General features: G+C 38.9%; 1 protein-coding gene across 1 annotated transcript in view; it reads left to right on the forward strand.

The window, feature by feature from the left end:
• The window catches only part of LOC106875591 (33 kDa inner dynein arm light chain, axonemal), a 45072-nt gene extending 19800 nt beyond the window's left edge, over positions 1-25272 (forward strand). The window contains exons 3-6 of the mRNA XM_089349635.1: positions 2055-2224; positions 5069-5247; positions 6952-7116; positions 25052-25272. Coding sequence (XP_089205761.1) covers positions 2055-2224; positions 5069-5247; positions 6952-7116; positions 25052-25087 — 550 coding nt within the window. The 3' untranslated portion in view covers positions 25088-25272. The remainder of the gene's footprint in view (positions 1-2054; positions 2225-5068; positions 5248-6951; positions 7117-25051) is intronic.
• The last annotated feature ends 521 nt before the right edge of the window (positions 25273-25793 follow it).

The following is a 25793-nucleotide window of genomic DNA, read 5'->3' on the forward strand; positions in this document are numbered from 1 at the left end:
TTTTAAATGATGAGGATGATGATGATGAAGAATAATTATAATATTCTTTCTTTATTAACCGCAAGGACTGCAAAAAACATTTAGGACAATAATATTATTTTATACTCTTCAAAATACTTGCATATTCCACGATACCCAGCTTATCTAAATAAACATTGTCTATAATATACATTGTTTCTTTCACTTTTGACCTAAAAATATCATCATCATCATCATCATCATCGTTTAACGTCCGCTTTCCATGCTAGCATGGGTTGGACGATTTGACTGAGGACTGGTGAAACCGGATGGCAACACCAGGCTCCAGTCTGATTTGGCAGAGTTTCTACAGCTGGATGCCCTTCCTAACGCCAACCACTCAGAGAGTGTAGTGGGTGCTTTTACGTGTCACCCGCACGAAAACGGCCACGCTCGAAATGGTGTCTTTTATGTGCCACCCGCACAAGCCAGTCCAGGGGCACTGGCAACGATCTCGCTCGAAAATCCTACAGGAGCCAGTCAGGCGGTACTGGCAACGGCCACGCTCAAAATGGTGCATCTCATGTGCCACCCGCACAAGAACCAGTCCAGGGGCACTGGCAACGATATATATAAGAAAAAATAATTGGGGGGGGGGGGAGAATAATAAACAAAAAAAATCTCCAGTAGTATAATATGATGGGATGGGGTGGGGGAGAGAAAATAGAAGAAAGAAGGAAAAAGAGAAAGAAATAATTTAAACAACTATTCTCTTTGTCTTTTTATCTTTCTTTCTTTCTCTCTCTCTCTCTCTCTCTCTCTCTCTCTCTCTCTCTGTTTGTCTCTCTCCTTACCTCTTCACACTTCTTAACACCTCACCATCATGCTGTTGGGCTAGTAAGATGCATGAGAAAAGTTAATCACTGTCAAAGACATGTAATGTTAAATAGCAGCAACAATAGCAGCGTTGACAACAACAACAGCAATGACAACAACAACAACAATGATAATAATAATAATAATAATAATAATAATAATAATAATAATAATAAGCAGTAAGCAAAAGTGAGGATAACACTGATAGTAAAATTAGTCTACCCTTTGAAGATCAGCCTGTAGTGAAAAGCTGCATTTCCCGCTGGAACTGCTATTAGGACATTTAATGACAAGCAAAGGGGGGAGGGGATGCAAGGTGGGGGGAGGGGATGCAAGGTGGGGGGAGGGGATGCAAGGTGGGGGGAGGGGATGCAAGGTGGGGGGAGGGGATGCAAGGTGGGGGAGGGGATGCAAAGTGGTGGTAGGGTGGGAGTGACTTAATGGCTTTAACCCAGAGTAGAATTCGCACTTTCACAGGCAGAACTGGTTTTGGTTGAAATGAGAATAACTTTGATGATGGAGGTTCATTGTTTAAAAAAAAAAAAAATATGTTAAAAAAAAATAATGATTGTAGCAGCCATCATCGTGTCATCCAGCAGCATCATCATCAGTATCATCATCACCATCAATCCCACCACCACCACTGCCATCACCAGACAACCATGGCCACCATGACCTGAGATTGAAAAAAATAGGTGTAAGGTGGTAAAATATTTAGGAAGCAGAGCATCAATTTTATTTAGAAAATGTGTCATGGAAAGCAACAGCACTGCAGATGGAACATTAAATATTAAAAGACAGAGATAACAAAAATGTAGAAACGTTACCTTAGAAAGAGTGAACTGGTCCTGATATTTTGAGGTTAAAAGTCCTTTTCAAAAGCTTTAAAGGACAACAGAGAAAAAGGATAGAAGGAGGGGGAGAGAGAGAGAGAGGGAGAGAGAGAGGTATACATTACATGTTCATTGTGTTGGCATGTCAAATGCTCGTGATTTGAAATGAACATGTAATTTATATCTCTGCTTCAAAGTTTTTGAAAAAGAGTTTTAGCTCAAAATATAAAATCTAATAAAATATTTTTCATTTTGTTATTGATATTTCTTTTATATTTAATGCTGCATCTGCATTGCTATTCGCTCCCATAATGCGTTGATTTGCTATGTTTTTCTGCAATGTTTCAAGCAAACTACAATACACTTCTATCAATTGTATTGTTCTAGAGAATGGACGGAAAATGGTCAGCTATGGGTCCAGCAAGTGTCCAGCACTCCAGCCACAAGGTTAGATGTTGTAACTCTACAGGAAGAACTTGATCGCCGTCTCCAGCAAAGACAAGCAAGAGAGACTGGAATATGCGCAGTACGTCGAGAACTCTACTCACAATGTTTTGGTAAGTCACATTATACCCAACTCTTATTAGAAATATTGCTCCCTAAAGACAGTATCTCTTTTGTACATAATGGTTTCTAACATAGAAAAAATTACTGGTTTTATAATGCATAATATGTTGTTGGCACTCCGTTGATTACAACGTCGAGGGTTCCAGTTGATCCGATCAACGGAACAGCCTGCTCGTGAAATTAACATGCAAGTGGCTGAGCACTCCACAGACACGTGTACCCTTAACGTAGTTCTCGAGGATATTCAGCATGACACAGTGTGACAAGGCTGACCCTTTGAATTACAGGCACAACAGAAAGTAAGAGTGAGAGAAAGTTGTGGTGAAAGAGTACAGCAGGGTTCGCATCCATCCCCTGCCGGAGCCTAGTGGAACTTTAGGTGTTTTCGCTCAATAAACACTCACAACACCCGGTCTGGGAATCAAAACTGCGATCCTATGACTGCGAGTCCGCTGCCCTAACCACTGGGCCATTGCGCCTCCACGATGTATAATATAATAGGTAAATTTAATATGCTAATTATGTTACCTCACTGCCCCCTAAAGCCTAATGTCCTCTTCGACATGCCCAGTGACTCCTTAGGGGTGTTACTTCCCACATTGAGAACTACTGTGTTATCCTCTTGAAAGGGTGAAAGCTAACATCATAAAGCAGTTGCTGCTATATTGTATTAACATTAACAGCTAGACAGTTGTGATTGTGTTTGTACAATTATTTTTAAATTTACAGCCGATGTTCTAACTTTAGTACAGCAGTATTGGAACTCTATCAACATTACTGAAGTCCAGTCAAGTTCCGTAATGTTTGTGTTTTAACTCTCAAAATATCTCCGACATATGATTTAGGTGTTGCAGAAATTGAATCTAACGCTGCAAACATGGATGGTGAATATATTACATTACCTGGTTTAACAGCATCGCCTGGTTTACCTGCAAATCAACATCTGTGGATTGAGGAAGAGATTCCAAAGATTTGACACTTAGGGCTGGAAGAATTTAGTCCAGGAAGTTGATTTATTTTCACTAGACACGATCCAATTTTTAGAGAAGATGAACGATAGTGGCCCCTGTGAATTACTGGTATCTATTTCATTAACACCCTTACCCGTTTAGTTGAATAAAGTGCAGTATCAACTCCAGTAGAATGTGAACATGGAAAATAAATTACAAAACTAGATATTAGTTTCATATCCTTTCTATTACAGGCACAAGGTCTGAAATTTTGGTGGAAGGGGGCAAGCTGATTACATCCACCCCAGTACTTAACTGGTACTTACTTTATCAACAGAATTCGAATGCAGAGTGTAAAGTTGTACACAGTGCCACTAAAAAGAATGCCTGATATTCTTTTATTCTTTTACTTGTTTCAGTCATTTGATTGTGGCCATGCTGGAGCACTGCCTTCAGTTGAGCAAATCGACTCCAGGACTTATTCTTTGTAAGCCTAGTACTTATTCAATCGGTCTCTTCTGCCGAACCGCGATGTTATGGGGATATAAACACACCAGCATCGGTTGTCATCGGTTGGGTAGAGGGGGGACAAACACAGACACACACACACACACACACACACACACACACACACACACACACACACACACATATAAAACTTTTCATTTCCTCATCAGTATGATATTCTAGTTTGCAAATTTGACGATGCTGGCAATTGTGCATGCACGACCAAGCGACATCATGCATCAGCACAATAGGACTGGCTGGCCTATATATATATACACACACACACACACACACACACACACACACACACATATATGACAGGCTTCTTTCAGTTTCTGTCTACCAAATCCACTCACAAGGTTTTGGTCAGCTTGAGGTTATAGTAGAAAACACTTGCCCAAGGTGTCTTGCAGTGGGACTGAACCGGGAACCATGTGGTTGGTAAGCAGCCTACTGACCACACAGCCACTCCTGTGCCTATTTAATTGACATGCTGATAATTCTGCCAGCTCACTGCGTTAAATATTGATTTCAAATTTTGACACAAGGCCAGTAGTTTTGGGGGACTGAGTAAATTGATTGCATTGATTCCAGTGTTTAAGTGGTGCTTATTTTATTGATCCTGGGAGGATGAAAGACAAAACCAAGCATGGCTACCAGCAGGAGACCTAAGTGTACACCAGAAACAAACTGGCTGGATAATATCTGGATATATAAGAACCCATTGAGAAAGTGTAATGATGGCTGTTTCTGATAGGACCTATGGAGAAAGTGCCTGAGGATTCTACCCCTCCACAACCTTCCCAGTAATGGCAGATGGAAAGGATAGATGGATGGATGGTCCTTTTCTACTGTTTCTTCCATGGAATATGTTTAGATGAACTTCATTTCAAACCAATTGTGAATTGTTGCTTAGCCCCGGGATCAGCCCTGACTGAACAAACCTATGATCAAAGATACTCCATCTTTGACTAGTCAGTCTTCTATATTTATTGAGGACTATATAATTCAAGGTGTCCTACCTATTCTTTAAAGACAGTAGATGTGATTTGAGGGAAATTTGACTGCTATTTCTAGAAGATCGAGTGATACTGTAGAGATTTCACTCATCCTTATTGTTAAGTGCCATACAAACCTTATTTGAGTATTTTTATGATCGAAAGTGTCCCAGAAATAACCATTCTGCCTTCTTCAGCCATGATATGATCCAGGACTATATTTCAAATATTTCTCTTTTAAAAACATAGGGCATGTATTAAAGGAGATTTAGCTGCTACTTCTAGCTGGTTGAATGGTGATATGTAGGGTGTCCCTCATTTGTTTCTGTCGATTACACACATTTTATAAGAATTCTTAATAAATTTCTAATGCTTTCAGATGAATTGATTCGTCAAGTAACCATCAACTGCTCTGAACGTGGTCTTCTGTTGTTGCGTGTGCGCGATGAGATTCGCATGACAATTGCAGCATATCAGACATTGTATGAAAGCAGTGTGGCTTTTGGAATGAGAAAAGCACTTGCAGCTGAGCAAGGAAAAACTGATATGGAGAAAAGGGTAAACATTATATACATACGTACATAAATACATATATATAAATAAAAATATGTGTGTGTGTGTGTATATATATATATATATATATATATATATATATATATATATATATTAGTAAGGGCATCCAGCTGTAGAAACTCTGCCAAATCAGATTGGAGCCTGGTGTAGCCATCTGGTTTCACCAGTCCTCAGTCAAATCGTCCATGGAAAGCGGACGTTAAATGACGATGACGACGACGACGATGATGACGATGACGATGACGACGACGATGATGACGACAACGATGATGATGACGACGATGATATATATATATATATATGCATATACGTACAATTTTTGCATACATACATGTTCACTTACAGTTGTTTTGATTTTGCTCAAAAGAATTTATTTCTTTTGGGCAAAATCGAAACAGCTGTAAATGAACATGTTGAATTTTTGCAGTTGATAAATTATATTAATGGTACATCTCCATTTTCTGGTTTTTATTTTGAATATTTATAAACCAAGATTTATATTTAAACCTATTATTTTATGAATATTACTATTTATAACAAAATAATAGCTAACAAATCAGTAATTCATTGGATATTTTCTATCCCTTAAGGTGGTTTTTTAACCTCTATTTAAATTTACATATATATAGAGAGAGAGATAGATACATACATGCATACATACATACGTACGTCGTCATCATCAGTTAACATCTGCTTTCCATGCCGGCATGAGTTAGTTGGTTTGACTGGAACTGGTAAGCTGGAGGGCTGCATTATGTCCCAGTCTGATTTGGCATGGTGTTTATGGCTGGATGCCCTTACACATACATATATATATGAAACTGATAGCAATATGGTGGTGTCTGTGCACATATGTTAATATTTTTCTCTCCAGTCATCTTATGTTGTCCTCTGATGACTCCTGTCAAAAGCCCACTTATGAATTTAACCAGTCGTATGACCCAGTGTGTCCATTATCACAGTGATTTATCTTTATCCATTATCCCCCCTATTTCTGTCTGAGGAAGCAGCAACACATTGGAGAAACTCTAGAGCAGTGGTTATCAACCACTTTTTGTCTGTGGACCTGTTTGATTCCTGTTTTACTTGGGTGAACCCTCATAGCCATTCAGTGTCTAAGAAATCCCATTATATTTTTAGAATTAAATATTGTTAGGAATTGTATATAAAAAAAAATTAAGATATTTGGCATATTGAAGAAGTGCAAGCAATTTATTGCGCATACATGGTTTTTAATCCGGCTCTGTACATATGTATGTATATGTGACAAGGAATCTCCCTTTGTCTTTCAGTTTTTCTTATTTCTTTTAACCCATGCTAGCATCGAAGGCAGACGTTAAATGATGATGATGATGACTCTTTTTTCTTTTCTTTTTCTCACTCTTCCTATCATTTTCTCTCTTTGTTAACCTTCTCTTCTCTCTCTTTTTTCTTCCCTTTATATATACATTTCTTGTTTCATTTTTCTCTCTTTCTCTCTCCTTTTTCTCTTCTCATTGATTGAAATGACAACGATGATAATGATGATGATGATGATATAATGGTCCCCTAAGTGCCATCTCAGCAACTGACTGAATGCTATAACATCCAGCTTATTAATTACTGTAATGTCACACAACTATAACGACGTTAGAAAAAAACCTTGTACAGATGTACAAATACATGTTGTTAACTTCAATTATTCCATAGATTGAAGGCCTTGAATTGGAAAAACGAGAGTTGGAACGGCAAGTGAACGAACTGAAGGCTAAATGCGAGCAAATCGAGAAGAGAGCAGCCGAACAGAGAATGGTCGAAGAAAAGAAACATGCAGATGAATCAAATTTCCTAAAGAGAACCATTGCACAGCTGAAGGTAGGTTTTTAGATAACACACACACACACACACACACACACACACACACACACACACACACACACACACACACAGTTAAATGAATTGAGGTGCAAGCATGGCTGTGTGGTAAGAAGCTTGTTTCCCAACCGCATGATTCCAAGTTCAGTCCCATTGTGTGGCACCTTGGGCAAGTGTCTTCTACTATAGAATTAGGCTGACCAAATCCATGTGAGTGGATTTGGTAGACGGAAACTGAAAGTAGCTCGTCATATATGTGTGTGTGTGTGTGTGTGTGTGTGTGTGTGTGAGCGTGTGTGTGTGTGTGTGTGTGTGTGAGCGCGCGTGTGTGCGCGCGCGCGTGTGTGTGTGTGTGGGTTTGTGCATGTGTGCATGCATGTGTGTATGGGTGTGTGCATGTGTCTGTGTCTGTGTTTGTCCCCCCACCATTGCTTGACAACCAATGCTGGTGTGTTTATATTTCCATAACCTAGCAGTTTGTCAAAAGAGATTGATAAAATAAGTACTAGGCTTACAAAGAATAAGTCCCGGGGTTGATTTCTTTGACTAAAAAACCCTTTAAAGCGGTGCTCCAGCATGGCCTCAAGTAAAAAAAATAAAAAGATACAGAATATTGGGAAGGCAAGATATTTGGATTAAGTAAATTTACAGTTATACTGAGAAGAATAAGTCTTTAATATTGGTTTCCAATTTTGGCACAATGCCAGCAAGTTCAGGGGAGTGATTAGGTCAATTACATCAACCCCAGTGCTCAACTGCTAACCATTTCTCAATATAATAAAAAAACCCTTCTATATCCAGCCATAAGATGTCATTTCACTCATATACTCTTTTACTCTTTTATTTGTTTCCGTCATTTGACTGTGGCCATGCTGGAGTAAAAGAGTATATGAGTGAAATGACATCTTATGGCTGGATATAGAAGGGTTTTTTTTGTAAGCCTAATACTTATTCTATCGGTCACTTTTGCCGAACCGCTAAGTTACAGGGATGTAAACACACCAGCGATGCTGGGGGAACAAAACAGACACACAAACATACACGTACACACACACACACACACACACACACACACATATATACATATATACGACAGGCTTCTTTCAGTTTCCGCCTACGAAATACACTCACAAGGCTTTGGTCGGCCCAAGGCTATAGTTGAAGACACTTGCCCAAAGTCCCACGCAGAGGGACTGAACCCGGAACCATGTGGTTCGTAAGCAAGCTACTTACCACACAGCCACTCCTACGCTATATAGTATAAAAACAATGTACAATTTGGTTACCAAGGAAACTGATAATGGTCTGTGTTGGGGAGAAAAAAATCAATCAATATAGAATTCGAAAGATTGGTAAAGTTTATTTGCCATGCGGATTGTAGAATGTAAATGTTCTGTCTCTGTAGATTACAAGTCATGCATGATTCGAGTCCCACGGGCAGTTCTGTGCATAATTTGGTATTTTAGTTATGTGTTTATGATGTGTGAGGTTTAATTTAATTTCAAATTCATAATAGAAATTCTAAATATTTCTTTGTCATATGTTATTAATATTAGTGTAGGAATTTAAGCAGTACGCTTACAAGATTGGTTGCACGTTGCACAAATAGCTTAGTGGCATTTCATCTGTCTTTAGATTGTGAGTTGAAATTCTACTGAGGTCGACTTGGCCTTTCATTCTTTTGGGGTCAATAAAATAAGCACCAGTTGAGCACTGGAGTTGATGTCATTAATTTATCACTCCCCACCCCGAAAATTTCAAGCCTTGAGCCTATAGGGGAAAGGGATATTAGTATAGGAATTTTACTATACCATACATTACAAATATTCTTTTCTACTCCATGCACAAGGCCCAGAATTGTTGGGGAGGGCCAGTCGATTAGATCGACTCCAGTATGCAACTGGTACTTAATTTATCGACCTAGAAAGGATGAAAGGCAAAGTCAACCTTGGCAGAATTTGAACTCAGAATGTAAAGACAGACGAAATACCACTAAGCATTTTGCCCAGCATATTAACATTTGTGCTAGCTCACTGCCTTCATACTTTACAAATATTAATAAAGAATTGTTCAAGATGATGAATTGGCAAAGTCGTTAACGCATTGGGCCAACAATGCCATGGCATTCATTTCATTTTTCTGCACTTTGAGTTTAAATCCTCAAGGGGTCAACTTAATTTTTTTTTATTCTTTGAGGTTTGTTGGTCTAGTGATTAGCACCTTGTACTCACGATCACAAGATCGTGATTTCAATTCCATGACCATGTGGTGCATTGTACTCTTGAGCAAAACACTTCATTCTACGTTGCTTCAGTCCACTCAACTGTAAGTAACAATGTAATGGACTGGAATCCCATCCAAGGGCAATATTATACCATGGTAAGTGGGTAACTGGCCCTATAAACCCTAGGACTTGAGACTGTAATGTTCCGGGTCTGATGATACATGATGATGAATCAAGGGCACTGAATTAGCAGAAACGTTAGAAGGTTAGGCTAGATACCTTGTGGTGTCTGTTCCAGCCCTTTGCATCCTGACTGCAATGCTTACCATGACAGTGGTGTCCAGCTGTATCGGTCTAAGTTGGTGGCCTTTCTTTTGGATAAACATCTATGGCTTTGAGAGGGGAGACTTGTATGCATGAACAACTGTCAGTCTGCTTCATGTGCAAATGAATGGTCCTCATAGATTGATGGAGGTCCCCAGAAGTCTTTTCAAAATTGTAGTAACATTGAGAATATCAGGGACAGAGAAAACTTTATTATATGAAGAAAAACATAAATATATTGTAAAAGTATTATGAAATACTGGAGTCCTCATGTGGCAGGCAGGGGAGATATAAACCATGTAGCGAGTCAGTAACATCTCATGGGCTCTCATTTGCATGCAGAAGATGTGCCTGGTCACTTTGATGCAACAGTGTACACAGTTGAGTGGATTATGACAGTTACTAGTTTGAGTCCCATGGATCTATGCACATCTTTCTTGGATTCATGTTTATAAAGTATTTAGTTGAATTTAAAGTTCATGTTTATAATGTTTGTGTGTGTGTGTGAAAAGCACCATTCGAGCATGGTCAATGCCAGTGCCAGCTGACTGGTCCTGAGCCGGTGGCATGTAAAAAGCACTATTCGAGCGTGGTCGTTGCCAGTGCTACCTGACTGGCTCCGATACTGATGGACGTAAAAAGCACCATTCAAGTATGGCTGATGCCACCACCGCCTGATTGGCCCTCATGCCGGTGGCATGTAAAAAGCACCTACTACACTCTTGGAGTTGTTGGCGTTAGGAAGGGCATCCAGCTGTAGAAACATTGACAGATCAGATTGGAGCCTGGTGCAGCCTTCTGGCTTGCCAACCCTCAATCAAACCGTCCAACCCATGCCAGCATGGAAAGCGGACGTTAAACGACGACGACGATGATGATGATATATATGGTTCAAAATTGTACACAGAAACAAAAAGCCAAAGATAGAAGCAAGTGAGGGAGGGGAAAAGAAATGAATTGTTTTGGTTTGTTGCTTAGGAAAAATGGATGAGTCTTTGACATTTCAAACCTACTCTCTTCTACAGAAAAGTATGAGAAGAGAAAGCAGATGGAGAAAGAAAAACATGTGTAGATTAACAGTTGCACATGCATGCATGCACACACACACACACACACATACACACACACACACACACACACACACACACACACACACACACACACACACACACACACATGTATGTATGTATGTATGTATATGTGCAGAGGACCCATTTTCTAGTTTATATTCAGCCTCTAACTGAGAGATTCAAGTGGTCCTGAAGGACAGATTCATCTTTCCAGAGGTAGCAGTAACATCACTCCAATCAGATATGTTCCTGCTCTTCAGGAGTGCAAAACTTAAGGACAGACTCAACATTTCTTACCATTTAAACAAAATAAAATATCAGGATTTGTTTGAGAAGACCCTTGTGAAAGGATGGTATGTGACCTCACACCCTATTGAAGTTGGCTGCTGCAGCTTCCTGCATGATTGGTGTGCTACTTCTGATAGAAGATTGGTCTAGAAACCAAACAGTTGAAGAAAGCCACCAAGGAGATAGGCTTGGCAGCAGAAACCAGCTGAAGGGGGCTGTGGTTGACAAGAGATCATAGGTGGACTTTCATATCAGTATGGGTGCTTATTGTTATCCCGATTTGGTGCTTATATTAGAACAAGTCTCCTACTTTACCAATTGTACTGTTCGCATCACTTTCTATGCTTCCATTTTTTCTGATCATATTGCACATGTAGAAGAAATTGTCCAGATCTTCTATAATCTCCTGTCTGAAGAAAATGGTATCTTGGGTCGCGGCATTAACCTGCATCACTGTAGCCTTTCAGCAGCTAATTCTGAGCTTGATTGGTCTTGCTTGTTCTTCGAGCGAGTTAGTTCTTGCAACTCAGATGGTTGGTGTAAGCCAGATCTAGTCACACTTTGAACTCAGCATTACCAGCCGAATCACTGCAAATAAGAACTGATGCATTTCAAGGAAGAAATAAAACAAACATCAAGGAAAATAAAGAGCTACAAAGCTGCTGGATAAGAACCAAATTTCAGCTGATCTCTTTAAGCAGAAGCAATAACATAGCTAAAAAAATTCTGTTTAACAGCTGTCAGCAACAGTAAGCTCTGACTGGTTGGAGAAGATGGGTCCTTGTGATAATTCCAAAACCTAGCAGACTGAAACAAATGGGAGGATGTACATTTCTCCCACCACAAGGAAAAGTTTTCTGCAACAGGATTCAAAACAGTATTGATGTAACACAGCAAGAAGAGTAAACAGCGTTTTTTTAAATTCTAACTGTTCTTCACAGTGCAAATTTTCCTGCTTGGAAATATCACGGAAAGGTGTGTAGAATTCCAGCAGGTTTTGACACTCAACCAGTAGTAATAACCCTCACAAACAAAGCATTCTCTAGCAAGTATAGCTTAGTAACATGGACAATACCTACACTAATTGTTTTACATCATTATCATCATTGCCATTTAACATCCGCTTTCCATGCTGGCATGGGTTAGACAGTTTGACTAAGGACTGGCAAGCCAGAAGGGTGTACTAGGCTCTAATCTGATCTGGCAAGGTTTCTACAGCTGGATGCCCTTTCTAACACCAACCACTCCAAAGGTATAGTGGGTGCTTTTTACATGCCACCAGCACGAGGGCCAGTCAGGCAGTACTGGCTTCAACCATGCCTTGAATGGTGCTTTTTACTGGCATGAGAGCCACTGGCAATGACCATACTCAAATGGTACTTTTTACATGCCACTGGCACGGGAGCCAGTTAGGTGGCACTGACAACGACCATACTCGAATGGTACTTTTTACATGCCACCGGCACAAGAGCCAGTATCTATGTAATCATGAACTGCTATAGACACCTTCTTGGCTCTTCAATCCTTGAAACACCGACATATCCAGGATAAGACAAATGGAGACAGAAAATAGGACAACTGGAGAGAGAGCGAGAGGGAAAGAAAATGGGAGAACTAGGAGGGAAGAGTGAAAAAGAACTTCACCAGCACCCAATTAGTACAAGTTCTTAGCTGACTAGACTATAGTGACATGAAATGAATTGCATTGCACACCATGCTGCCAGGATTAGGAAATGAAACTACAACCTTACTGCCTTCAGGCCAACCCCATTAACTACTGGGCCATGCCCCTTCACAGTGTTAATCTAAAATAACAGATTACTGTAATGTTTGTTGGTGTGGGAATTATATATTTCTGTAATGTTTATAATAGCATTTGTCTGTGTACAGATGTGTCAAGGTTGTGCTGGGCTGTAACACATCAATAAATAACAAACAGCCATTTAACATGTCACAATGTAAATGGTTGGCTGCACATGTGTGTGTGTGTGTGTGTGTGTGTGTGGCTGTGTGCATGTGTGTGTGTGTATGAGGGTGTCTACATTCTATGAATTGCATGTGTATTCACTGTAGTGTATATATTTGTATGAATGTGTGAATGTGTGTAAGTATGTGTCTGTGTATATATATACTGTAGAAGGTTGTGTGAGTATATTTACATTATGTGTGTGCATGTGCTGGCATTATATGAATGTGTTTGTGCCTGCATTGTATTGATCTGTGTGTTATTATTATAAGAATGTGTGTGTGTGTGTGTGTGTGTGTGTGTGGCCACATACACATGAATGAATGTGTATGCGTGTGTGCACACTGTAGGAAGTGTATATATGCAATTTTGAATGTATGTATGTGTCCACATAGTATGTATGTATGAGTGTGTGTGTGTGTGTGTGTACCCATGATAAGAAAGTGTGCTTGTGTGTGCACACATGTATTTGTGTGTATGTGTGTGTGTGTGGGGGGGCACATACACATGAATGAATGTGTATGCATGTATGCACACTGTAGGAGATGTTGTATATACACAATTTGTGAATGTATGCATGTGCCCACTTAGTATGTATGTGTGTGTGTACACATGGTAAGAAAGTGTGCTCATGTGTGCATACATGTTTGTGTGTATGTGTGAGTGTGTGTGTGTGTGTGTGTGCGTGTGTATTGTATGAATGTGTGTGTACTCAGTATACGAATGTGTGTCTGTCCTTATTGTAAGAACATTGTGCATCAACATTATGTGAACATCAGTATGTGTAAATCATATGAATATATTTCATTTGCCTGAATGTGTATGTGCGAGTGTGTGTGTGTGTGAGAGAGAGAGAGAGAGAGAGAGAGAGCGAGAGAGAGAGAGAGAGAGAGAGAGAGAGAGGGGGAGAGACAGAAAGTCAGAGAGGAAGTGTGTGTTTGTTGTGCGTGTATATGTTTTTGTATGTGCATCCATTTTGTGTGAACGTGAGTACATGCGTGTGTGTGTGTGTGTGTGTGTGTGTGTGTGTGCGCGCGCGCGCGCGTGTGTGTGAGTGTGTGTGTGTGTGTATGTGTGCGTGTGTACACATCCACATTGTTCAATATATGCATTTATGTATTGACTGACTGCATTTGTGTTTGGTTCCTTTGATTAGAGTTCCAATGAAAACAGAGTTCCCAACTATCTCCAAATCGGTTCAACCTTAATTTGCATATTTTAATGTTGTTGTTGTTTAACCTGAGGTCAGCTCTGCTTGAATGGAAATATACTCAAAGTCATTTCAGTTGTGATCATTCAATCTTTTTAATCGGTTTTAATGTACCAAGAAAGTACGTTATTCAATCTATCATCATCATCATCGTCGTCGTCGTCGTCATCATCGTCATCCTCATCATCATCATTCTCATCATCATTATCCTCATCAACATCATAGTAAGTGGAACCTCACAAGTAAAATCCAAGCGAGTTGTATAATACTGCCAGCTACTCTTCAGGCCAAGAATATCTTGATTAGATTAAAGGCTACATTGTTGCAAGGAGGTACATTTTGACACAAAGAGGATCCAATCAGAATGTAGACACATTCTGACTGAATCTTCTTTGCGTCAACATGTACCTCCTTGTGATAATATAACCTTTAACCTAATCAAGATATCCTTGGCCTGAAGAGTACTTAGTGATATACACCTCGCTTGGGTTTTTACCACTTTTGAGGTTGCACGCGCTATGAAACGTATGTAGCCCGGTGAGTTCGAAACCCGGACCGGGCTGCGTGTTGTGTTCTTGAGCAAGACACTTTATTTCATGTTGCTCCAGTTCACTCAGCTGTAGAAATGAGTTGCGACGTCACTGATACCAAGCTGTATCGGTCTTTGCCTTTCCCTTGGATAACATCAGTGGTGTGGAGAGGGGAGACCGGTATGCATGGGTGACTGCTGGTCTTCCATAAACATCCTTGCCCGGACTTGTGTGCCTTGGAAGGTAACTTTCTAGATGCAATCCCATGGTCATTCGTGACCAAAAGGGGTTTCCGCTCCGCTCTGCTCCTATTCCGTATCTCTAATATTTTTTTTCGCACACTCAGCAACCCTGGCTACCTACTGAGGATTATAAAAAGAACTTTTTTTCAGCTCATTATTCTTCAATAAAAATTTAAAAGATCCGCAACCTTCCATCTCAATAAACCACTATTCTCCCTGAAAGTTGTTTTTTGTATTTACTACGGATTGCTTAAAGCTAACTTTCTTCCTACATCTCGATCCCTGGATCTTGCATTTATATATATATATATATATATATATATGTGTGTGTGTGTATATATATTAGTAGTGTAGAGAATGTGTTTGTTGTATGTATATTTGGTAACTAAGATTGTGAACCTATAATGAATAGTTGGTCAACTGTACTCAGCATTAAATTAGAAAAATAGCAGATAACGTTTGAAAGTTATGAAAAATACCAGATGCCATTAACTGGTGACATGGTACATGACGTCAAGTGCTGTTCATCATAGCACATATATCAGACAACACTTCTTGAAATTTATGTGCAGTTTAGGCATATGGCAGCAGAATGTAATTAATTCATTTTTATGTTGTTTAGAACTGGATAATGTAAAGTTTTTTTTTGTTTTTTTTTTTTTGTTTATTCTGTAAAACAGGAAACCTAACGCAGTGCCTTGACCTGATTCTAAACGTTGATGCTCTTTCAGAAATAGTTGGGACAGTGATAGCAAAATTGTTAATAGCACTGGACAAAATGCTTTGCTGTTCTATATTCTAAGTTCAAATCCCTCTATAGTTAGTTTTATTTTTTATACCTTTTGAAGGGTGTCGATTAAATAAATAACCACTGAAGTAGCAAGGCCGATCAAGTTCTTCTTAAAGTATGTAGCCCTGCACCTTTGTTAAAATCAGCGTCTCATTTATTTGTATATTTCCAAATACACTTTGAGAGAAGTGTATTGTTTTCCAAATGGCAGTGTTGGTTCAGGTAATTTTGAATGAATGCACTATGAATCTTATATAATTTGTCTGTGTGTCTTCTTGATGACGTCAGTACGATTTTGTGAAGTAAGCCTCCAAGCATTTCATTTTCAAAGGAAAGAGATCGATAATTCAGCAATTGTATAGGTAAAATATTTTGCGTTATAGCTTTTAGTAACGCTAGACATATTCTGAAAGCAACTATGGCTCACTTTTATACAGTTTTTGTCAAAAAGTTTGGGAAACTTGCAGGAGCTGAGAAAATCGTTTTTGATCAGAGAGTGGAAGTTTCTCGCTACACTGGCGATGTTATTACTGTGGGTCACACCGTATTATATTTTTAAGTTGGTCATTTGTTGCCTTTGGTGTATATGCAGTGTTTTTTTCTTTATAGTGATTCCGTGTATGAAGAGAACACATTCGTTTGACAACTGAATAGTCATAGTTTTTATTCATGTAGTTATCTATATATCTCTTCTCGTCTCTCTCTTTCTCTCTCGCACCCTATAACTATTTATAGATAGCTTTACACATACGTATATACGGACATGCATACATGCATACATACTTGCATACATACATTTATATTTATTATAATATGCACGCGCATATATATGTGTGTGTGTATACACACCCATGTGTATTTACATGTGTGTGTATATATATATATATATGTATGTATATATGTATGTATGTATGTATGTGTCTGTGTGTTAGTCGAAAGTTTTTAATCAATTGAATTTACACATGCAATGAGAAGAAAAATATCATTTAAGTTAATGAAAATTATTGTGAAGAAAAGCAAGGAAGACAATTGGAAATATAAATTCATTAAAAATTAAATGGGAACATACAGTGAAGAGTGAGTCTGATCTTTGGAAATTATGATGATAGTTCCGGACATGTTTTGGTCTTATTAGACTTCATCAGCGTAACTACTAGACCCTTGAATGACTTGACTGTGAGAGAATATATTAGCTCTGTGTAGCATGTCAAATTTGTGGAATTCTTGGTTCTTGAGGCTATCTTTCACCCTCATTTGTGTTGGTTTCAGTTGCCACCGAGCGATTGTTATATCATCCCTGGAAGCGGAAATAATTTTAATAAATCAATAAATTTATCTCGTATAGTATTTAATATATTCTTATATACATTTCGTGTTGAAATATATGATACAGTTCACTCTGAGTTATTTTCCTTTTACATAATGTTTCGTTATCTAGGTTTAACTGTGTTCTACTACTTTTTGTATATCTTTAAGTATCTCGTTCTGCTGGAGACAAGGCAGGGCAACAACTGTACTGATGACACCTGTTGAAACAGAAACACGTATCCACAGCTGTCCTCTTGTCTACAAACAATTTCCTTAATGGCATTTCAGTTTTGGAGAATACTTGATTCTTGAGGTTATTTCACTTCTCGTTTAGAATTGGTCCACACTGCCGTCAGGTGATTGTTCTTCCATCACTTGGATCTAAGATAATTTCAATACACGAAGAATATATCTTGTATGGTATTTAATATACCATTATCTATCATTGTTGTTCAAATACATGGCACTGGCTACTTCGAGTTATTTCCCTTAGTTTGTTTTCTTCAACACGCGTGTAGGCACACACATATAATTTAGTTGTTGCTGTTTTGTCTTTATTTCAAATCAATCTTCATTGAGCAGGCCAATGTGTTTGCATGGCTGAGTGCTTAATACGTCTGCTTCATAGTTATGTAGATTTGGTGGGGGGTCCTATCCCATTATGTTACTCTCTAGTTGAGTGTCTTCAAGCGTCGTATCGAGTCAACCAAAGAGCGGAATTTGGTTGATGGAAACTGCGTGGAAACCGTTCCTTTCCTTGAACGATAGATGTAAACCTTCGCCTTATTCCGTTTCCACTCCCGCTCTATATGTCCTTGAGTGCTTTTAGCGAAGATCACTCTGTTCCCAGCATTTGGACCAGGTCTCCTTTTTCTCCCTCCTGTCAGTTTTGGAGGCCCAGAGATGGCTCATGAGTGCTGACATTTCCTTTTCCTACCAAGCCACGTAAAAAAAAAATCCCTTAGTGCTATGACCATTACCTCTTTATCGTGAACACAATGGATCCATGGCTGAGCACAATGAATTCATGGCCACACTAATCAACACATCCTTTTTTAAGAAGTAGGTTGTTATTAGAGGGAAATTTAGCGTTTATTTCCAACGGGAACGGTAACCGTGCACACAGTTCCTCTTTAGCTCATCGACTAACAGAAGTTATTTTAGTGCCTGTATGAATTTTTATGTTAGTGGGAACAGAGTGCGAGAAATAGAATTCTTGGAATGGTGTTGTAGTGTTTTTCAGTGAGTGCTTTGAATGTGTCTGGGCGTTTGCAGATGATTGCATATAGGCTATTGGGAAGGCTTGTAAAGGTAGGAGCTTATTGCAATAACAGGCTGTGCTCATAGTGGTGATTTTTTTTTTACATAATGTGAACTTAATATTTAGCACTCTAATTCAGCCCGATCCGGTTTCTAAAAGATTCAAATTCTCAACACAGTAACCAAACCACCGATCAAAATTAACAATCGAATCTGCAATCAAATCACCAACATCATCTAATCCTACACCGTTCTGTTATTAAGTAGTCCCAATCCAATTATCTTTGCAGGAGATTAATTCATCGTTTAATTTGCGATATATATATATATATATATATATATATATATATATATATATATATATATATATATATATATATATATATATATATTGCTGTGTCTGAGGAGAGTCATTCTATTTTAGTGCCTTATTATTTAACACACTCACCGGTAAAAATAAATAAGTAAATGAGTGGAAACTTTACCGGTCAGTGTGTTAAATTATAAGGCACTAAAAGAGAATGGCTCTCCCCAGATACAACAAAATATGTTTCGAGTACTGCAAGCTGGAAGAATAGTTGTTAGCGCGTCGGGAAAATGTTTCGTGATATGTTTTTTTCTGACTCTTTACGTTCTGAGTTCAATTCCCGCCGTGGTCCTTTGCTTTTCATCCTTTGAAGGTCGACAAAGTAAAGCATCAGTCTAAATACAGGGGCCAATGGAATCGATTACTCCCCCTCCTGTCAAAATTGCTAGTCGTGGGTTTAAATTAGTAACCCTTTTATGCGTAGGGTTACTTTTGTTCACTAGAAGACCTTATCCATTGGAATTCACACCTCATCTACCCTTAAAGCACAGGCGGCACTGAAACGATTCGATTGGGGTTCGTAGTTGTTGCGCCATGCTTGCAACAAGCGTAAAAGGCGCCAGCAACATCAACCGATTAAAGATCGACCCAACCCAGCCCTGTTGTCCTAAACAGCTTCAATATTGATGTTAAATTTTCTCTTTTCTAATCTCCAATCAATTAGGCCTTGATGCATTATCTAAGATTTACTGGTTTATGGAGTATTAACGATGTAGTAGGTGCTTGCGACGATAGCGGGGACGTTTGAGAAAGGACCTAAGACGGCAGTTCATTGTTTAGATAATGAATAAGATAAGCCGTGATGGCTTGAAGAGATATTTTGGTTGTGTGGCTTTTAGAAGGCAACTGTGAGCGTTGTTAGAGGCAAAGAAAACATCGATTCTGTAGAAGTCTAAAAACAGTCTGTTTTTCATATCGATTTTTGTGAAATTAATTGTTTCTCTTGTTGCCCTTTCGTATGTGTATGGGTATGTGTGTATGTGTGTGTGTATATATGTGCGTATGAATGTATGTTTATATATGCGTGTATGAACGTATGTGTGTATATGTGTATATATGTATGTATATATTCATGTATGTAGGGGTGTATGTATATATTTACGTATGTATGTGTGTATGAATGCTTAAATGGATGTGTGTGTGTTTTTCTCTATATAAATGTTTTTCTTTTTACATTTAAATATATACATATATGTATACATATGTGCATGTATGTATTTGTGTGTGTCTGCATGTACTTGTATATCTATCTATCTATCTAGATAATATAATATATATATATATTTAATACATATATACAAACACACACACACACACACACATATATATATATATATGAATGTAAGTATTCGTGTCCGTATGTCGACATAAATGTATTTACGCACGTACCCGCGCGCGCACTGACACACACACACACAGACTATTTATCTATGCGTATGTAATATATATATATATATATATATATATATATATATATATATAAATATATAAAACAGAGATGTGTGTGTAATCGCTTTTCACGTGAAATCGACTTCACCAAATGCTTCCATACTTGTAATGCATGAATAATTTGACCTCGGATAAATCTTAGGCTCTTCATTTGATTTTTTTAATTAAAAATAAATAATATTGCTTTATATTTAAGATTCACTTCTTTAAAAAGGTTCCTCAATGTCAACTTCCGGTATTGACGTAACAACCGCAAAAAGCTTCACTCTCTAGTTTGTGTGTTCGTGTGTATGAGAGAGAGAGAGAGAGAGAGAGTAAATACTACATTCACACCGCTCTCTCACTCTGTCTCACACACATACACACGTACACACACACCCCTTGACTCACTCACACTCTGTCTCTTACAAACACACACATACATAAATGTATACAAACATATTTACAAAGACACACGTGTGTATGCGCGCGCGTGCGTGTTTGTAAGAGATAGAGTGTGAGTGAGTCAAGGGCTGTGTTATCATATGCATACATCCAAAGATGTATGTATATTTATGCATGTACGTATACATGACAACAAACCTCTCTCTCTCACTCACACTCTGTCTCTTACAAACACACACATACATAAATGTATACAAACATATTTACAAAGACACACGTGTGTATGCGCGTGCGGGGGGGGGTCCAAAATCGCCATTTATTTCAATTACTCTTCTGAGGATATTCAAGTAAATCATTTTTTTCATTTAATCCCCATTTTAATTTTCGTAAAAGTTTCCAAGTACCAATGAGGCTTTTTGGCACATCTTCAATTTTCCCCATTCATGAGAGGCGCCAGCCATCATTCATCTGAGAGTCCATCTACAGAATGTCCTCAAATTTCTATACAGCATATTTTGCCTTTTTTTCTTCAAGTATATAAGCAACAATTTCATTCCCGAGCAACGCCGGGTGCCTCTGCTAGTATATATATAAATGATATACACAATATTATTTTGTTCTAAAATATCGATCATGCTATTAGAAATTCTCAGACAATATTGGAACGCCTGCGACCATAGTCTGTTGTTTGATCAGGATTGGCCTGGGGTGGCGGGGGGCGGGGGGCGGAAGAGCTAATGCAACAAGAACAACAACGACAATAACAACAACGATCATCATCATCATCATCACCATCATCATCGTTACCACCATCATCGTCATCATCATCATCATCTGACAGTGCCTCTAACAGATTGAACCTGTTGCTTGGAGTTTGCGAATCAATTATATTTGGTCCGCCATTATAACATTGAATATTTCTTATAGTAGTATGATCAATACTTTAAAACAAAATATTCGGTACATCATTTGCATATACATATAATATATACATTGTATGAATTTAATAATGCCCATCCTCGTGACTGACGCTCCACCCCCTATAATCAAACACAGCCCATTCATTACGTCTTCACGTTTGCTTCGGAATAAATAGGGTCGTTGGATTCTTGAATTCTCTTCTGCCCCGGTTTACGTCAATAAGTAATTATCCTTCCTACTATAGGCACAAGGTGAGGGGTTAGTTGTTTATATCAATTCCTGTGTTTCACTGGTACTTAATTTATCGACCTCGAAAGGATGAAAGGCAAAGTCGACCTCGGCGGAATCTGAACTCAGAACGTAACGGCAGACAAAATACCGCTAAGCATTTCGCCCGGCGTGCTAACGTTTCTGCCAGCTCGCCACCTTAATATAGTTTTTTCTTCTCTAGGCACAAGGCCTGAAATTTGGAGGGAGGTACGCAACTGGTACTTAATTTATCGACCCCAAAATGATGAAAGGCAAAGTTGACCACGGTGGCATTTGAACCCAGAACGTAAAAACAGACGAAATACCGCTTAGCATTTCGCCCGGCGTGATAACGTTTCTTATTTCTTCATTGCTCACAAGGGGCTAAACATAGAGAGGACAAAAAAGGACAGACGAACGGATTAAATCGATTACATCGACCCCAGTGCGTAACTGGTACTTAATTTATCGACCCCGAAAGGATGAAAGGCAAAGTCGACCACGGCGGAATTTGAACTCAGAACGTAGCAGCAAACGAAATACCACTAAGCATTTCGACCGGCGTGCTAATGATTCTGCCAGCTCGCTGCCTTATGTCAATAAGTAATTATATGGACATAGTCATAGCTGTGTGATTACAAGGGTCCAGCTGAAAAGTTCGTAGGCTGCACCAAGAATACTCTCATAGAATGTGACCAAGTGAGGTTTATTTTTCAGCTTAGTCCGCCTTGCAGTCCACACACTTCTTCCATCGATGTTGAAGTACTTGGATCCCATTGGTAAAGAAGCTCTCATTTTGTTGGTCACAAAATGTCATTAACAATAGATATGACGTCATTGTCACTGCGATACTGGTTCCCTCCCAGCCAAGTGTTTCTCGTGTTGTGGAACAGGTGATAGTCGGAGCCAAATTAGGAAAAATAAGGAGAAGACAAAGGGGTAAGAAACACCAAGGGTGACGATAAGTAGAGAGACGTGTGAGTGGGGGCGCCTAAGTCTTCGAGGTACGAAGACAAACCAGCTCTGAGGAAGGCGGCGAGCTGGCAGAAACGTTAGCACGCCGGGCGAAATGCTTAGCGGCATTTCGTCTGCCGCTACGTTCTGAGTTCAAATTCCGCCGAGGTCGACTTTGCCTTTCATCTTTTCGGGGTCGATAAATTAAGTACCAGTTACGTACTGGGGTCGATCTAATCGACTGCCCACCCCTTCCTCCTCAGAAATTTCGGGCCTTTTGCCTAGATTAGAAAGGACAAAATGCTTTGCAGTACTCTTTCCGGCTCTTTACGTTCAGAGTTCAAATTCCACCGAGCTCGACTTTGCCTTACATCATTTCGGATAATTCCATGAAATAAGTGCCAATTAAACACTGGCCCCCTCCCTTAAATTTTCAGGCTCTTGGCTTATAGTAGGAAGGGTTATCGTAGCAAGTGGGGGGGGGGGGGGGTGATTGAGTTGCAGAGGTACGAGGCTGGTGTAATTATTTCAAGTTAACTCTTTAATGCTTAATCTAATAAATAACTTACCGTATTTAGTCGTGTATAATTTGGTTTCAAATTTTGGTCGAGACCAGCAATTTCGGAGGAGGGGTTAAGTCGATTACATCGACTCCAATGCTCAGCTGCTATTTATTTTATAGACCTCGAAAAGAGGAAAGGCAAAGTCGACCTCAACGAATTCGAACTCAGAACATAAAGACAGGTGAAATGCCTGTAAGCTTTTGCCCGGTGTGCTAATGAGTCTGCAGCTCTTACCTTATTCCAGATTTTGGCACAAGGCCGGTAATTTCAGGGGAAGGGGTAAGTCGATTAAATCGGCCCCAGTGCTTAACTGGTATTTATTTTATCGACCCCGAAAGGATGAAATGCGTGCTTACGATTCTGCCAGCTCCCATCTTATCTCTTAACCCTTTGAGCCCTGACTTCCTGAACCTTATTTGATCATGTACCTGGCTTCCAGATGCACTCCACCGGTAGAGCGGTGCTACGGTATAGAGAAAAATAAGCCATCCACCGGTAAACCGGTGCTACGGGCTCAAAGGGTTAATATTCAAATTTGATTTTAGCTTTGCCTCGTGTGAAAGTCCACCCCTCAGTTTTTCAGTCAAAAGCAAGTATAAAGAAATGTGACTCATACACGAGTAAATACGTACCATACACTATCCTTGTGAACTGTCTGTATTCCCTGTTCGTCAACGCAGAAGACTATAATTAATTTCTTCAGATTTCATTGTTTCATTTTGATATGTTTCCGACAGCTACAAGAGTTTTCAAAGCTAAATCCGAGGTTATTGTCCTCTAAATACCAACAAGTTCTCCTTTCATCATCTAACGACTGACCCCTTTTCTGTTGTTCTGTTGACCCTTAAGCAAGTAACATGAAAACATTCATGTGTAATTGGGTAGCTACGTGTGTACATATTGGACAGTTGTATTTCTGCGCGCGCGTGTGTGTTTGTATCTGGAAATGAACATTACATGGAGATATTTGTACGTTTAGTCTAATTACTAAGCTGGAGTAATTTTCTTTAACGCTAAATAATGTTTAAACACAAACACACACAATACACGCGCTCACATATGTCATCTAATTAGCTGACTGGTGTAATTTCTTACAAACATCAAGTAATATATATATATATATATATATATATATATATATATATATATATATATTCACACACACACACACACACACTCACGGGCAAATATACACACTCACAGCTCGCATATACCCAGAGTCACAACTGACTCACGGTACTGACATATTAGGCTGACAAAGAAAAAAGTCATTTAACCTAAATTACCTATTTCGGTTTCTCCAAAAGTCCCTTGTTGCACTTCGTTGGTCTTTTTAGTTATGATAGCTCCCACGTACGTAGATAACTCAACGGCAAGTCTTTGTATGTATGTACGTATGTGTATATCTATTTATATGTGTGTGTGTGTGTGTGTGTGTGTGTGTGTGTGTGTGTGTATGTATGCATGTATGTGTGTATGTGTATATATGTATATATATATATATATATATATATATGTGTGTGTGTGTGTATGTATATATATAGACTCAGTCGTTAGAGCACCGGACTAACAATAATGTGGTTGTGAGTTCGATACCTGGACCGGGTTGTGTGTTGTGTTCTTGAGCAACAAACGTGCAAGTATGTTAATATGTTAATGGCGGAAGAAACGTGGAATTTACCCCTCATCAGCTACTCAAACTGGGGAATTCTCGCAGTTTCAGAAAATACCCTTGTTTGGAAAGCTGTTCCGTCTATATGTCCATCTATACGTACGCATGCATATATCTTAAATACCTTATCATAAACTTAATTGTCTTGAATTTTCTTCTTCTAGACTCAACTTGAAGGAATTACCACTCCAAAGAAATAAATAAACCACCTTTTTTAGAAGATGAATTTGATGATGATGATGATGACGACGATGACGACAAAGATGGTGGTGATGGTGATAATGATGAAGACAAGCCGGAGGAAGATGTTTACAATGAGGATTCTATGAAAAATAACACCGATTAAATAACTCGCGTTTTGAATAAAAAACAGAAAATATTTAAATACACTTGTTGTTGATAATTATAGTACCAAGTCAGACCTGGTTGAAGAGATAAATCATAGAATCGGTGTTCTATCCGTGACCATCATGTTTTTTCCTTTTTTTTTTTTTTGATACGGCCACAGTGTCATGTTTCCTTCATTCTCATGTTCAAGGCAGCAAGACAGGATATAAGTATGATGTGACTGTTATTTCTAGCATGTTGAATTACCACCTAGAAGCTCCTTTGTTGCTTTAACCGTACAAAGGGTTGGCTGAATGGTTAAGTCTTTTGAGTCAATCTTCAGTCTGCTTATTGTTGTTGTTTAACCACAGGCCAATTTTGATCGTACAAACCTATGAGCAGAGGCATTCCAGTTATGACCATTCCGTGAATTACACTTTCTAACGTGCCTTTCTTTCCAATCATTACAGTGATTGGAATCTAGCGGCATCGTTTTGTTGTTTAACTCCTCAAAAGAGCTAATGGAACATACGTTGTTGTTGAACTTCCGTCGCTTACGACGTCGAGGGTTCCAGTTGA

Source organism: Octopus bimaculoides, chromosome 3, assembly GCF_046866305.1.
Source record: "Octopus bimaculoides isolate indiv1 chromosome 3, ASM4686630v1, whole genome shotgun sequence".
Classification (NCBI taxonomy): Eukaryota; Metazoa; Mollusca; class Cephalopoda; order Octopoda; family Octopodidae; genus Octopus; species Octopus bimaculoides.